We start from the raw sequence: 17421 nt of genomic DNA on the forward strand, positions 1-17421 counted from the left end.
GACATGATGACTTTATATGACTTAAAGTAATTAAAATCACAGCGTCATGGTTAGTAAAGACACTGCACAGACGCAGGTAATTCACACATGCACATACATCTCTCTCCCTCTTTTAACTTGAGTTTTTTTATTATTGCTAAAGTACTCTGTAGACCCTTCACACCAAACACAAATATTCACCACAAATGTCCTGCACCAGAAACAGTTTGAATATAAGCAATGGATTCCTATGGAGCTTCACGATTTCACACATACATATGATATAATCATATATACAGAATATGCATATTTGGAGTGCTGTCTGAGGGGAGGGCTCCGAGCTCGGAATTTGGCTCGAACCCAGAGTACACCGCCTACCATCACACCATCCCTGGCTGGGATAGGAATAATTAAGAGTTTGGGTGGAGGAGGGATGCTAAAAAACTGTTGTGGAACAGAAATAAGTTGGCTATATATAAACATGCATCCTCTCATGCTGATTGGGTAGATTATCTGAACGTACTCCTCTTGAACTTATAAAACATCATTATGTGTAAACACTATGGTGAAGAGGAATAAAAGGAAGAACATTTAGCAATAACCTGTCCATGTAATGTCAGTCAAAAAGGAAAATCAGAGGCTTAGCAGGATACTATGTTTTGGAAATAGGTAAATAGTTTGTTAAATTTGGTTTCATGTTTATTTAAAGTATGTAATATCTAATTGAAAGGATTTTCCAGTACCGAGACTTCCTCCACCACAAGCTTGGAGAATGCGGCGTGCTCTACTTTTGGCATCTTCTGGAAATTTGCTGTCTTCAAGAAGATCTGGATAAGAGCACAATGCCAAGACCTGACAAATAAATGGAGCATACGTACAGTATGTACAAAAACTACTGCTCAGAATACAGCATGACAAGCACAATATCTCGTAAACACACCTGTCTGAAGAAGGTGATGGGTTTCTGGCCCATAGCGTGGCAGTCACCGATGTTGGCTTTAATGACCTCTGTGAATGGCTTATTTACACCCTACATTGATGGAATAGTTAATGGGAAAGGTAGGAAAACAAAGAGAATGAAAGAAAGAGAGACAGGAAAAAGTACAGAAGATTTACAACTGGGTTTCTTAAATAATTAGAGAATTTGCATCCAATTCTTTGCGTTCTCTTAAAAACAAAGCCATGTGGTATACATTGCACATGTTATTGTATTATATATAGTTGTAAAAAAATGTGTTGTTTCAGAATGCCAAAAGTAAAGATACAGTGTCAATTTAATAACTTATAAACACAACGTACACTAAATTTCTGGATGTCTAAGTGATGTCCGCAGAATAATATAGGTTTTGTAGGTAATTGGAGAAGATTTTGGGGCAGACTTGACCCTTTAAAAATAGAAGGTCTCCATCCTGGGGTGATGCATCACTTTTTTCTAGAATTCTGGTACATAGTCTTGGTATTAATACTTCACTAACTGGGGTCCAGGTCAGGAAGCATTATAGTGTAAATTATACATTAGTGCAAATGTAACATTAGTGTAAATCATTATTTTTCAGACATTTGTACATGCTTTATGTATACAGGCCAACAGGGCACCACACAGACTTCAGATCAAAGAATAAAATAATTTTCTAGTTAGTACTGGCTGCAGAAAGTCTTAATTTCTGATGATTTTAACATCCATGTAGATAATAAAAAAGATGCATTAGGATTGGCATTTACATTCTAAATTCGTTTGAACTAAGACCATGTGTCTCTGGACCCACTCATTGTTCATACTTTGTTTATTGTTCATACTTTATATTTAATGTTGACACATGAGTATTGTGTCTGTTCCCCAAATGTTGATTACGCTGAAATTCTGCAGCAGAGCGATGACATCTCAGATCATTATCTAGTCACTTAGCGGTGGCCAAAATTGGCAGTGACATAAATTGTGTTTCGCAAAGTTTAATGCTTTAGTATTTGTAGATTATTTTTATATTTATGTTTCTGTGGTATACTGGGAAACAATAACAAGTGATTCATAAGTTTTTAAGGCTTTTATTGGCAAAAACATTAATTTATGCAAAGAGTCTATATTTACAGTGTTGACTCTTCTTCTTCATAACCTCTGCAATTCAGTCTGGCAAGCTGGATGTCAGCTTCTGGGCCAAATCCTGACTAATGGTAATCCATTCTTTCCTTATTTGTGCTCAGATTTTGAGGATTGACCACAGGTACTATATGGGATTAAGATCTGGGGAGTTGCCTGAGCCACAGATCCAAAAATTTCAATATAATGATCTCAGATATAAAGTCCACTCCCTTGGATGAAAAGCAACCTCACAATGGATGGTCTCAGGATGCTTCATTGTTGGCACGACACAGGACTCATGGTAGCGTTCACCTTTTCTTCTCAATCAATTTACCAGATCTCCCAAACAGCTGGAAGGGGACTTCATCAGAGACAATAACTTCTCTGCTGTCCTTCTTGACACCAGGCCGTCTTTACCTCACTATACATGCAGATGCTACCAATGTTGAGCAAAATCTGCACTGGTAGTTCTGTACTGGACACTCTGGGTCATACCGAAGCCCTCTTCACTGCAGTTGAACCTCTCTCCTTGAAGTTCTTGATGATCCGGTAAATGTTTCTTTCAGGTCCAGTATTCTTTACAACACTTTCATGTTAGCATGTTAGGGCATTTTGATGCGAAGCGATAATGGCCGCACATCTATTGCTGACACAGACACAATGATTGGAAGCACTTCTTCCCTCATTTTATAGAAATCAATATGCTCTTTTAATCTGATTAGAATAATAGAGTGATTTCAGCAGTCTAGTACTTGTTCACACTAATCCATGTGCTGGTGATATGATTAGTGAAATGATGCATTTTGTTCCAGAGCCAAAAATAGTGAAATTATTTTTTTTGTGTGTTAATTTTCTTTTTCTTTTTTTTTCTGGCCAATTAAGCTTTTTGCAATTATTTAAAATGCATCTGATCATTCTGCACAATAATCTAGAAACAACATGAATCAACACCACAACAACTAAAGCAGCGAACTTCGCGAATCACAGCATACTCAATTTAACCAAGGCTCCAAAATCAGCTCCTTGTTACAAATATGGTAGAACTATCACTACTACTACTAAAGATTGCTTTGTTAACAATCTTCCTGAATTGTCTCTACTCCTCAACATATAAGATAACTTAGAAGAATTCGATGTTGTAACAGAAACTATGGAGAGCTCTCTCTTTTCTAGCACTTTAGACACAGTAGCTAAATTAACAAGAAAAAAATCAACAGTTTGAGACATTTCCCAGCAGCACAGCAGTAGTGAATTTGTTGAATTGCTTTACTTACAAAACTGACACTATCAGAGAGATAATTATGCAACCATCTGCTATCGCATCAGACAGTGCACTATAGACCCCCTGAGAAACAATTCAATAGAAGAAGAATAATTGCCTAAACTTCTAAAATCATCTAAATAAACAACCAGTGTTGGGAGTAACGCGTTACAAAAGTAATGCATTACAGTAACATCCCAGCTAACACACGATGTAATAGTTACGTAATGTATTCGTACTTTTTGGTCACGTCATGACTTTACTAATTGACAACGTAACTACAACGTCGCATGCTAATTTCATTACCATCATATTACCAACCCACAACGTCGTCAGTACGTCCTCCTAAGGTTATAAGATAACCAACAACGTTCCAGATATACTTTTTGCTGTAACACAGTAGTGCAAGGCATTACTAATCAATTTTCAGTAATATTTTACTCGGTACATGTTCAGTAACGTTTGCGGTACAACACACTTTTAGCCCAAAATTGAATTGCTCAAAAAAAAAAAAAAAATATAACAGAGAAAAAAAACAGCAAGAAAAAAAAAAAAACAGCAAGTAAGTTATTATCTGTTCGTGGTCAGTAAATAGCCACGGGTGGTGTCCAAGTTTGTAAATAAAGACTAAATGACAGCTTCTGATATATTTGTATAGCGATTTATTTCATTCATCTCCCTCTTGCTGGTGTACCTTTGTATTGTGTGACATAGTCCAGTGAAGGCGTGTTTTACAGGAGTGCCACGAGCCATGATTTCGGCCTCTGTGCCTGCGCTGGCCAGTGGAAAAGCGGCTAATAGGTGAAGATGGCAGAAGAAGACTTAGGCTATGTTTTTAGCCTATATGTTAATTTGTATGGACTAAAATGACCGAGGCTGAGGGTTGGTCCTCCAATTGCACTTTATACTTCCTGAGAAAGCATAAGCTATGCTCATCATGCGCACTTTGTGCATGACAGTTTTGTTTTGTGAACCTGTTGAATTCAAAGAGAATAAAATAATGGCAACAATAAGAAAAGAACAAATGTGCATCTTATCATGGCATTAGAGTTTACATACAGTTCTGTTGTGTCTAATATGAATAGACCCAAGCTATTCTCAGATATTGCCAGATAATCACTTTACCTCTACCATTATTTTAACAGACTTGGATCGTTTGTGATTCTGTCTGTCATCCTATCTTGCATTGTCTTGAGCCTTCACTTTGCCAATTATATGCTATATTGTTAGTAGCCTGGATAGCCCACAGTCATTATGCTACATCATATTGCCTTCTACTGGATGTAAAATGCTCTGTATAGTACATTTTGTCATTTTAGAATGTTAAGTTCTGTAGTTGTTTTGGTGAAAGTAACTCAAAAGTAATACAGGGGTAATGTAACACATTACAATTCTGGACAGTAATATTGTAAGGTAAAGAATTACTTTTAAATAACAGTAACAAGTAATCTATAACGTATTACAGTTTGTAACTTGCACACCACTGTAAACAACATGCATGTTAGACCCAATACATACCAAGCAAATGAAAGAGATGCTTAAGTCGTATCCGATTTTTAATATCATTCATTTATAATTATCATATGGATATGTCCCAAAATCTTTCAAGCTGGCTGTTATTAAGCCTCTCATTAAAACCATAACTTAATCCTAGAGAATTAGTCAACAACAGACCAATATCGAATCTCCCTTTTATGTCAAAAATATGATGCCCAATATATAAAAATATTATGTCAATATTCTGAATGATATAAATCCACAATCTGACTTGTGATGCAGCATAACATCATATTCAAACCATGTTCGTTCATTTGGCCAGAGGAGGAATGGTCCCCCGACTGAGCCTGGTTCTCCCAAGGTTTTTTTTCTCCATCTCTGTCACCTGATGGATTCCTTGACACTGTCACCTTTGGCTCGCTTTGTTAGGGACACTTAATATTCAGCAATATTGTTGACTTGGATGAAAGGTAAACAAACTAAATAGTGTTAAATGATGACACTGTTTTCTGCAGAGCTGCTTTATAGCTGTATTAAACTCATTTCATAATTGATTAACTTTATAAAGTTCTTGAACCAAACTGGCACAATATGACATATTGACTATCGTAACGGACAAAGCTAGTGTGTAGTCTGAACCAGGCAAAAAGCGATACAAAACAACATGTTGTTCCAAGAACAGTAAACAAAGCAGCATATAATGATATTCCATTGTTTTTGTTTTGGTTCTTGTTGTAAACTTTGCATGCAATAACATATCCGCTACTTTTCTTCTTCTATCATTCCGAGCGAATGCCGTCTAAATGACACGACTCATTGCTACCTTCTGTCATCTTGTAGAGTAAAGAAAAGCAATTGTACTGCGCATGTGTCAAACTCGTCCATCCGCGCTCATTCGCGGTTAAGAATACTTTGAAAGCTGTGCAGACATGCCTGTACACGAGACGGAGAGGAACGCGGGAAATGTATACCCTAGCCTTTACGCTGTCTCGTTCTAATTTAATAGACTGCTGGCAAACTGGGCTTTCAATACAACATTTTAATATCTGTGCTACCTGACTTAAGAACACTGTTGTCTTCCCTTTTTCCAAATAGGCAGGAAAACTTTGACACCCAATGCACTGGGCAGCAGGGCCGGATATAGGCATGGGCAAGGAGGGGCAATGCCCCCCCAAATGCCGTGACTGCCCCCCCAAACGTGATGGCATGCAAAGATCCCAAATTTAAAAAATATTTCAAGAAAAATGGTCAGAGTGAGCGCTCTCTGCTCTCTATCCCTAATTCAAAGTAGCTACTGATTGGTAGAAGCATAGGGAGGGCGTGGCCAGTCGCTTCACCGGCTTGTGGTGAACAGTGTTGCCAGATGTACGATAATTTTGACCTCTGTACGATGTACGATCAATAATGGAAAAAATCCTATAATGTACGATAATTTCAGAACTGTGTGACACTTCAAATGATGGTCGTTGTAATAGGGCTTCTCATTGATCTAGCTGTGGATTCTACGTCTACTGGGGGAAGAACGTGTAGAGAGAGGGAGCGAGAGACCTTGCGTGTGTGCGCAAGTGTGCCTCACGAAGCGCATGTAAGGACCCAACCAATCAATTGTAAGTGCGGGCGGGCTTTTATCTATACTCCCGAATCAGAACCGAACCAGATTTCTTGACGCCCAGAAATGACTTTGTTCAGGTTGGGATTTTCTTCCAAATACGATAATTTTGAGCTTCTGGTACGATACTTGGACATTTCCAATCTGGCAACACTGGTGGTGAACCTGCTGAGCTTCACGTCTCAGTCAGTCACTGCAGAGCGGAGCACGCAGACACACTGTCGTCAGCTGAGCTCAGCCCCTGTTTTGAGTTTCCTTCGCCGTCAGTCACTGAAATTATTTGGTTACTCTTTCTGTAAGCGTGTTCTCATTCCCTCCATATCTCTCTATCGCTTTCTCTTGTAATTTGCACCGAGTGACGAGTTGAGTATGCGCCGATTTCTGGTTGCTAAAGCTAGCACTGGCAGCAATGAATTAGCTAGGAACTAACAACAAATTATCAGAATAATAGTTTTTTTTTAAACAAAAAATCAAACAGAATATAGATACATTTTTGTTTAAATCCTTGGTGCAAATTAGAGCAGCTTTCAAAGACAACATAAACTAAATGAAATGCTAAGCTATTAGCAGTGTCAAGCCAGATCGTTAATTATTTTGTTTAGAATCAGACCAGAATCAGGTGTGTGTGTGTGTGAGGGGATTTTTGACTGCTAGGTTATATTCTGTGTGTTGAAGGCTTATTTTATTTTAATGTTTAAATCTCTTTGTTTTTTTTCCCTCTTATGGTATAACGCTGGAGTTCTCGGTAAATTTTTCATCAGACAGAACGTACTTGGTTACTTACGTAACCTCGGTTCCCTTAGAGATAAGGGAACGAGTACTGCGTTGAAAACGCTGTGGGAAAACTCCTTTTCTCGAGAATATTGAAGCCTTTATTTTAAAACGCATTGCTGCAGCACATGCGAGAGCTAGAAGCTCGCGTGAGCGTGCTGATTGGCTTGTGCAAAGCAACTGCACGAACCAATGGCGGAACAGCAGAGGAGCGCGAGCCAATCGGGGCGCTTGGCACTCTGCCAGAGTCAAGCGCGCGAAACTGCACGTGACAGAAGAGTATAAATACACAGAGAATCCGCCATTTGACAGGTTTAAATCGACTGAAGCGAAAAGACACCTGCCATAAGAGACAATAGCACGGCAAGGCAACGCAGTACTCGTTCCCTTATCTCTAAGGGAACCGAGGTTACGTAAGTAACCAAGTACGTTCCCTTACGAGAACGTTCTCTCGTACTGCGTTGAAAACGCTGTGGGAACACTATTTAAAACGCTGTGCTTGTCGTCTTTGGCCAATCTGACTCACCGAGAGCTTCAGGAAGTACAGAATAGCCTAGGATAAAGAGACCGAATCTTCGGGCCCTTAGATATCCAAACAGATAAAGCTGGGCCAAGGGCCAGTCTTAAGAATCCCACAACACGAGATGACAACCAGTGTCTGAGTCAAAAACTAGTCTGGGTCCACAGAGCCAGCGTTAGATAGAGACTACTCATGCCTATAAGGCAGGTACCATAGAGGTCTAAGATGTGGACGGAACGGACCAGCCGGCCGCCGCATACGTTATATAGCGCATAACGTCCTGCATAGACATTTTCATAACTAGTCTGGATCCATAGAGCCAGGGCCTAGCTAGAGAGAATTCGTACCTGCGGAGCAGGGACTTTTGGGTTGTAACGTTTCCAAATGTGGACGAAACAGACTAGCCGGTCGTCGCACAAGTGTGACAGAAAGAATGTCAAAACCAGCCTGGGTCCGCAGAGCCAGAGCTTAGATAGAGAGAACTCGTGCCTGCAGAGCAGGAACTTCCAGGTTGTAAAATCTCACAAATGTGGACGGGACGGACCATCCGGCCGCCGCACAAATGTCTTCGATAGGAACACCACTCGACCAGGCCCACGAGGAGGCGACGCCTCTCGTGGAGTGAGCTCTAACACCTCTGGGACATGTAAGGCCCAGTGAGGTGTAGGCCAGAGCAATGGCATCCACTATCCATCTGGACAGCGTGAGCTTCGTGACGGGAAGACCTTTGGTTCGGCCCCCGAAACAAACAAAAAGCTGTTCAGACTGTCTGAAAGAGGCTGAACGCTCTAAATAAATTCTCAAAACTCTGACAGGGCAGAGTGTGAGAACATCACTGAACTCTTCTGAAGTGGGAAGAGCTGACAGAGAAATAACCTGGGCTCTGAACGGAGTTGAGAGCACCTTAGGAATATATCCATGTCTTGGCCTAAGGATGACCTTAGAGTCATTGGGGCCGAATTCCAGACAGGAAGCGCTAGTAGAGAGCGCCTGTAAGTCACTTACTCTCTTGACTGACGCCAGTGCCAACAGCAGGGCGGTTTTCAGGGAGAGAGGTTTTAGGTCGGCTGACTGAAGTGGTTCAAAGGGAGGTCCCTTAAGAGCCCGCAGAACCAAAGAAAGGTCCCATGCTGGGACAGATGGCGGCCGAGGCGGGTTAAACCTTCTGGCGCCCTTAAGGAAGCGAACTATAAGGTCGCATTTTCCTAAGGAGGCTCCGGCTTCCGATACATGCTGTGCAGCAATGGCTGCTACGTATACCTTGAGAGTGGAGGGGGAACGACCCGCATCCAGCATCTCCTGGAGAAAGGATAGCACACTTGGTACTTCACAAGTGTGTGGGTCGAGGTTTCGAGCTAAACACCAGCTGGAAAACACTGACCATTTATGGTGGTAGAGGCGTCTGGTAGACGGAGCTCTAGCCTCCCTGATCGTGTTCAGGACGCCCTCTGGGTGGTCCTGGGGTACCCGTTGAGTGGCCAAGCGTGTAGGGCCCACAAATCGGGACGGGGATGCCATATAGTCCTGTTGGCCTGAGCCAGGAGGTCGCGCCTCACTGGGATTGGCCAAGGGTCTGTCACAGACAGCCGTATCAGCTCCGGGAACCAAGATTGGGTTCGCCAGAGAGGAGCTATCAGGAGCACTGCGCATTTCGTGTCTCTGATCCGTTCGATGACCTGAGGGAGCATCGAGACCGGAGGAAACGCATAGAGGGGAAGGCAGGGCCAGTCGTGGGCCAACGCATCCCTGTTCTTTGAAAAGAAGATTGGGCAGTGACGATTGTCTTCTGAGGCGAAGAGATCTACTTCTGCCTTCCCGAAGACCTCCCAAAGTAGGAGAACCGTCTGAGGGTGGAGAGACCATTCCTCTGGGGGAACCCTGCCCCGAGAGAGCATGTCTGCTCCTGTGTTCAACGTGCCCGGCACGTGAGCTGCCCTGAGCGAGCGCAGATTGGTGTGAGCCCATAACAGTAGCTGGGTGGCTATGGCAAGCAGGATGCGGGACCTGAGGCCGCCCTGGCGATTTAAGTAAGATACCACTGACATGTTGTCCGTCCGGACCAATACGTGGTGTCCAGCCAGGTATGGGAGGAAGGTTTTCAGGGCCAGAAAAACTGCTCTCATTTGAGGCAGTTGATGTGTAGGCGTTTCTCCGAGCTCGACCAGAGGCCGGAGGCAGGCCTGCCCTCGTACAGCGCTCCCCAACCTGAGTTGGAAGCGTCTGTTGAAATCACCCTCCTCTCTGAGACCACCCCCATGCTTACGCCCTGCTGGTACCAGCTGGCGTCTTTCCAAGGTGCCAGGGCTTGAACACAGCGCTGGTTTACCTTGATAACCAAGTGGCCTGAATGCCAGGCATGGGGTGGCACCAGAGGTGCTAGCCACAGGTGAAGAGGACGCATACGCAGTAGGCCGAGTTGGAGTACTGATGATGCGGAGGCCATGAGGCCAAGGATCCTCTGGAACGTTCTGAGGGGTACATAAGAGCCCTCTGTGAGCGATGCTGCGAGAACTGTTCCCAGGAACGTGATACGTTGGCTGGGCAACAGAATACTCTTGGCAAATTTGACCTTGAGCCCTAGACATTCTAGATGTCTGAGGAGCCAGGCTCTGTGAGTATATGACTCCGCCTCTGACTGGGTCAATATGAGCCAATCGCCGAGGTAGTTCAGGATGCGCATTCCCCGCTGTATCAGGGGGGAGAGAGCTGCATCCATGAACTTCGTGAATGTACGAGGTGCCAGTGCCAGTCCAAATGGTAGGACTGTGTACTGGTATGTCTGCCCCTTGAAGGCGAATCTCAAGAATGGCCTGTGGTGGGGGTTCACTTGAATGTGAAAGTAAGCGTCTTTTAGATCTATTGAGAAAAACCAGTCGCCTGGGCGAATTTGCGCCAGGATGTGTCTGGTCGTGAGCATTCTGAACGGCCGTGACATGAGAGCCTTGTTCAGATGTCTCAGATCTAAAATGGGTCTCAGGCCGCCGTCTTTCTTTGGAACAAGAAAGTAACGGCTGTAAAAACCTGACTCGCTCTGAGAAAGGGGGATCTTTTCGATGGCCCCTTTGGCCAGCAGACTTAACACTTCGGTGCGGAGGACATGACTCAGTGTGCTCCTTACCGTGGTTTGTATAACCGCACGGAAACGCGGTGGTCTGTGGGCGAACTGAAGCGAGTAACCGCGCTTTATGATGTTCATTACCCATTCTGAAACTCCGGGAATAGCTTGCCAAGCTAGAGCCCACAGAGACAGAGACATTATCATATCTGGAACGCCCAGTGTTGGGGGTTCGAACTGACATGTATGTGAGGGAGAAATTTTTGCTCGATTTGTGCTTTTTGTGGGTCGCTGTTAAAACAGCGTTTGAGTGCAGGGGTGCGTGACAGGTGACGGGCCCATGTTCTGCATTTAATACTGCTCCAACCGCCTGAACTGAAGAGGGGGCTGAGAGTAGCACTCGAGCGATCTTCGGGGCTGGTCCGGCCGCGGCGGGACAATGACCCCTCTTTAAGCCGGTTAGGACGGCTTCTTGGGCTCGTGATCGAGCGTGAGCTTCGGCTGCGGGCCCTGGCGCTTAGGGAACAGGAACCGTTTTGCATGCTTCATGCGCTGGCTAGTCTCAGCCACTGGGCGGGGCTGGAGGACTTGTGAAGCTACTCTCTCAGGTCGCGGCGTGCTCTTGGGGCGCCGTTGGACCGAACTGGAGCGTTTAGGGAGGAAATGCTTCATGTCGCTGGAGACTTTCTGAGCCTCAGTGAAGCGGTCTGCGAAGCCACTGACAGATGGGCCGAAGAGACCAGATGCTGTGACCGGAGAATCGAGGAAGGCGGTTGTGTCTGCGTCCCTGATTTCGGTCAATGTCAGCCATAGGTGGCGCTCTAAAACTGCTAGGCTGCCATGTTGCGGCCCAGTGCTTGAGCGGTGGTCTTAGTGGCCCGTAGCGCTAGATCTATCGCACTTCTGAGGTCCTTAAAAGTGTCTGGGTCAGGGCCTGACTCATCCATGTAGCGGAGGAGCTTCGCCTGAAACACTTGGATGGTCGCCATGGCGTGGAGAGCAGAGGCGGCTTGACCGGCGGCAGCATAAGCGCGGCTGGCAATGGCCGAAGTAGTTATGCACGGCTTAGATGGGTGCACAGTCTTAGACCTCCAACTTCCTGCAGTGGGAGGGCATAAGTGTGCAGCGACCGCTTCCTCCAGTGGGAGGAGACACACATAACCTTTTTCTTCAGCGCCGTCAACATTGGAGGGCGTTGAAGAGGCAGATGAGCGCGTTCGAGCTGAAAAGGGCGCGCGCCAGCTTTTAGTGAGCTCTTAGTGGACCTCAGGCAGAAATGGAGCGGCGCGCTGACGAGGGGCCTGTTGGCGCCCCGGCAGGTACCACTCGTCGAGGCGGCTTCTGGCAGGCTCAGCTGGAGAAAAACCAGTAGAGTCCCAGCTCGTTGACAGCGCGAGACATGACGCGGAAGAGTTCGGCGTCGATGTTCACTCGAGAGTCAGAAGGGTCTAACTGAGACGGGGGGGAGGGGTCCGCGGAGCCCGGCCAATCCTCGTTCTCAGATGCCGCCACGGAACTGCGTCATGCAATAACATCAGCAGATCCGTCAAAAGAGACGAATCCCGCCGCTTCAGACAAGGGGCGTTGGTCGCTCTGAGAGAACAGAACTGAGAAGAGCGTGGGGGAAGCACGTGGAGAAAAGCCCAGCGTGCATCCGCTAAACTCACCGCGTTCAGGACGCCTCATGATCGCGCCGCTTCTTCCTACGGGGCTCGCGGGGCGCCGAAGACGGAAGAAGGGCGGGATAACTCACCGACGAAGCGAGAGCGAGTCTCGAGCGGAGAGAAGAAACAGGCATCCCGTCGCGGAGAAGGCAGCCGCCTATAGTGAGCGCTGACTCGGCGTGCTCAGGAACGAGACAGGCAGCACACAGAGTGTGTGTCTGTAAACACAAGCATGGGAAACCCACAGTATTCACAGATAGAGAGCGGCATTTGAATCAACACCGCGCGCTGTGAAAACAGCGAATTTGCTCTTTTAGGAGAGAGAGAAAGAGAAAAAGGATACTCGTCGGATGCCACAGGGAAACGCTCAGCTGGCAGATGCCGGGATGCGAAGCTGTTCCGCTGGACGGCTGTTCGACGACGAGCGGCTTCACTCGGAGAGAATCAGCGACGAGGTGAGTCAAAAGCTGAAGGAGATCAAATCTGTCAAATGGCGGATTCTCTGTGTATTTATACTTTTCTGTCACGTGCAGTTTCGCGCGCTTGACTCTGGCAGAGTGCCAAGCGCCCCGATTAGCTCGCGCTCCTCTGCTGTTCCGCCATTGGTTCGTGCAGTTGCTTTGCACAAGCCAATCAGCACGCTCACGCGAGCTTCTAGCTCTCGCATGTGCTGCAGCAATGCGTTTTAAAATAAAGGCTTCAATATTCTCGAGAAAAGGAGTTTTCCCACAGCGTTTTCAACGCAGTACGAGAGAACGTTCTCGTAAGGGAACATTAATGTTCTCCGCTGCCCGGTCGGCTCCTGCAGCCCAGACATCCACATGTGTACTAGAGGCTGACATTTTTTCGGGAATCCCGCGGGTCACGGGAAAATCTATGGAGCGAATTATGTGCCATAATTTAACAAACAAATCCAGCATTTTGCAAACAAACTCAATTAACTTCGCAAAGGAAAACTCAACTCGCAAACAAACTCAATCTACTTAACAAAGGAAAACTCGACTCGCAAACAAACTCGATCCGCTTTGCAAAGGAAATCTCGACTCGCAAACAAACAGAAAGCAATGTGCAAGCACAAAGGTCACAAATGCGTGCAGGCAGATTTTCTCACAAATGCGCCCAGGCAGATTTTCTCACATGCGTCCAGGCAGATTTTCTCACAAATGCAGTTGAGCAACTTCCTTCTCTAAGACAGTAGATGGCGCTAAACTATAGGCTAATTTAGCGCTAGTCTCCCGGGAGAAGCACTGATTTGAAACTTGCCTTTGCCTACAGCTGAGGAAAATGACCGGTGAACGGGTGTGTTTCTGTCTTATTTGATATATAATGAACTTTTTTGAGGTTTTCTTTTGCCAAACGTTTATTTCATATCTAGACAGAAATCCACATTAGCACTTAGTAGCACTTCACTCTCTCTAGGATCGGGGAATCTATAAGCTGTAAGTCTGCCATCTTGTTGCTTTTTGTCATTTTTTTCTGCATCGGACTAAATTAGTGATTATGTCTACACTTGAACGAATCTATTTCTTTCGTTCTCCATAAATTAATGAGAACATTTAATTTAATTGAAAGGAGGCTCCCACTTAGGCTATTTATTTAGTTAGTTAGTTGGAATTCAGTCAGCTTAACAGTTAATGTAATAAAATAATGAAAAAAAATATATATACAATTGTTTCTTATCTTGCCTGTGACGTAGCCTATGCAGTGCCCAAATTATTATTTTGGACACACAAATGAAACCCGCCTCTCAATTAAATGAAATGTTCTCATTCATTTATGGAGAACGAAAGAAATAGATTCGATCACAAGAAGTGCTAGGCTACTAAGTGCTAATGTGGATTTCTGTCTAGATATGCAATAAACGTTTGGCAAGAGAAAACCTCAAAAAAGTTCATTATAGATCAAATAAGACAGAAACACACCCGTTCACCGGTCATTTTCCTCAGCTATAGCCTGTAGGCAAAGGCAAGTTTCAAATCAGTGCTTCTCCCGGGAGACTAGCGCTAAATTAGCCTATAGTTTAGCGCCATCTACTGTTTTAGAGGAGGAAGTTGCTCAACTGCATTTCTGAGAAAATCTGCCTGGACGCATTTGTGAGAAAATCTGCCTGGACGCATTTGTGAGAAAATCTGCCTGGGCGCATTTGTGAGAAAATCTGCCTGCACGTATTTGTGACCTTTGTGCTTGCACATTGCTTTCTGTTTGTTTGCGAGTCGAGATTTCCTTTGCAAAGCGGATCGAGTTTGTTTGCGAGTCGAGTTTTCCTTTGCGAATTTAGATTGAGTTTGTTTGCAAAATGCTGGATTTGTTTGTTAAATTATGGCACATAATTCGCTCCATAAAAATCACTATTAATCATGGGATTGGGACGGGACAGGAAAAAATGTCAGCGGGAGTGGGCGGGACCGGGAATCGTAATAAAACTATGATACCCAACTTTATACACAAATATACAGTTTCTAAATAAACTCTATATTTACATTTTTAACTAAATTCGATGTGCCCTGTCTCTTTATGTTCTCCTGTTTGCTTTGGTGTGGCTGGTAAAGTGAATGACGTGCTCCACACACCCGTACCAGTTGGTGGCTGTAATATCCTTTTTCTCACGCACAGAAAAATCGTGAAGCAAAGAAGTCACGGAGACCGACAGACTAGACTAGAGCAGGTTCAGTGCCGGCCCGTGGGGTTGTGGGGCCCTAGGCAAGATCATGAAAATTGGCCCCACTGGAGTAAAAAACTCTCATAACAATTTTATGAAGGAAGAGATAGCACATGATACGACAATTTCAATATTTAAGTTTGTAAATGTGTATTAAGTGTAGCATTCAAAAATGAAAAAAATATTTACATGAAACTCAAATAAATGAAATAAAATGTATGAATTGTACATAAATTATAATATATATATATATATATATATATATATATATATATATATATATATATATATATATATATATTTTAAAAAAATTAGGCTATAGATGGCTCAATATATAAGTTTATAAAAGTGTAACATTCAACGTACATATGAAAAATCACTAAGAAACTAAGAGATTTTTAGCATTTTGATGTCTGAGATGGTCCACCTTAATTTAAAAAAACTACGATAACTTCATCAGAGGATTAAAATCTATACAAAATGCATGGGTAGATAATTCTTAACACGCTGAATGTGGCCCAATTTTTCCATGTCTGTCTGTCTGTCTGCGATCATGGGCATTGTTACATTTATTAGTAAAACTAATAATACAGCAATAAATAACACACTATTTATAAAAGTCAGAAGAACACACCTTTACTTTGAGCTTGTCTTTATTCCTCAACCATTCTCCTCTTCCTTTTTTCAGCTCCAGAAAGATGGCGTTTGGATGCCATTTCTACCACAGTTTAACATATTATTATTTCAATTTACTAAAAATAGCATTGCTGTATGACTACGACTCTGACGAGACTTCGTGACGTTATGACAGACAAGAGGCAATCCAAATATGTGAAGTCGATATTACCATAGAGATTATAATATTTGGTATTTCATTTTTGACATCACATTTTCTGTCATGCAAAATGCCTCATATAGGCCTAAGAAATTAAGCATTACTAAAGGGTAAGAGCACCACAAAAAAAGTCTCTTGTTTCTAAAACGTGAGCATTTTGGAGAGAAGTGTGGTGGAATCCGTGTGTGTGAATACTGTGATAATTACGGTACTCGAGGTCTCCCACTATATTTCGGGCGGTATTATGCAAATTAGCATGTGACGAGCTACTATGTATATTTCTTATGTTTTCGTATTTTATTCGTTCTATTGTTATGTATTTATTATCTTTTTCGGAAATTTGTCATGTTTGAACTATACAGAGCTATCCTTTTTATGTATGTTGTAGGTCTGGGTAATTTATTAGATACTCACCGTCTCTGTGAACTGTATCATGATTAGTCAGGTCCATGCAATGTCGGGCGTCTTTGATTGCTAAAGTTGAGATGCACGCGCCTGAGTGAATACTCAATATAATGCTTAATTAACGATATATAAAATATAGTATTTGTTAGATATAGGGGCCCCCTCTGGCAAGGCGGGGCCCTAGGCGACCTCCTATGTCGCCTAATGGACGGGCCGGCTCTGAGCAGGTTACTTTATGATATAAAAAATCTCAGCTCTCAGATTCAGTCAATTTTATTACGAAATTCAAACAATAAATACCGTTTTGGCGCTTGTAAATGTTACGTGACAGATCCCTAGCGCACGTGAACCGATCATCTCTACTAGCTAAAAGTAAATAAACACGAATGAACACTGAAAGATACAGTACAACTTACCGAAATGTATATTCCTCATACATAATATAGATCAATCAGTGTTTTCAATCAGCGTGAAGAGGTCCAGCAATTTAATGAACATAATATTGCTATAGCAGTAGTTGGCAAGAAAAAAAAATAGCTATAGAGAGTATTTTGCTAAATGTGTTCTATATTACATATTTATTATATTATTACTTATATCATTAAATAAAGTTGTTATTATAATAATAATTAAAAAAAAACGCATTATATTTAATTTGAGTTATTTTTTAACCTTAAATAATAGCCTATACCAGATGATAGGGCTCTCTGTATGTTTACAGCATTAGGTGAGTTGTTGTTTTTTTCTTGAGAAAAAATAACGCCTTTCTTGTGTAGCCTACTTTATCCAAATGAGTCAATATTAAATCAAATCACAATAATTGAATTGAATTGAAATAATACGTGTGTGCCTGTGTGTGTGTTTGCATGGATGATTTACAGGAAAATTACTGTGTTTAATGTGCATTGTTTAAACTGGCTTTCAGTTCAATAAAGTAACATAAACTGTGCTATGCTGTTATCTGTACTGTATTTTTTTTTACTGTAACTGACAGATTCCGGTCAAAAAACACAACACGGGAGTGGGAGGGAATAGGAGTCATTCTTCTGATTGGGACGGGATTGGATGTTTTTTCGTGGGATTCGTGGG

The 17421-nt window shown here is 43.2% G+C and overlaps 1 protein-coding gene across 2 annotated transcripts in view; it reads right to left on the minus strand.

Moving 5' to 3' along the window:
* Positions 1 to 17421, minus strand: part of LOC308707168 (alanine aminotransferase 2-like) — a 46272-nt gene that overhangs the window by 18789 nt on the left and 10062 nt on the right. For both annotated transcript variants that reach the window (XM_081393384.1, XM_081393383.1), the window contains exons 3-4: positions 920 to 1009; positions 723 to 831 (exon numbers count right to left, since the gene is read on the minus strand). In XM_081393384.1, coding sequence (XP_081249510.1) covers positions 723 to 831; positions 920 to 1009 — 199 coding nt within the window. The remainder of the gene's footprint in view (positions 1 to 722; positions 832 to 919; positions 1010 to 17421) is intronic.

This window comes from Scardinius erythrophthalmus (genome assembly GCF_964197995.2).
Source record: "Scardinius erythrophthalmus genome assembly, chromosome: 18".
NCBI lineage: Eukaryota > Metazoa > Chordata > Actinopteri > Cypriniformes > Leuciscidae > Scardinius > Scardinius erythrophthalmus.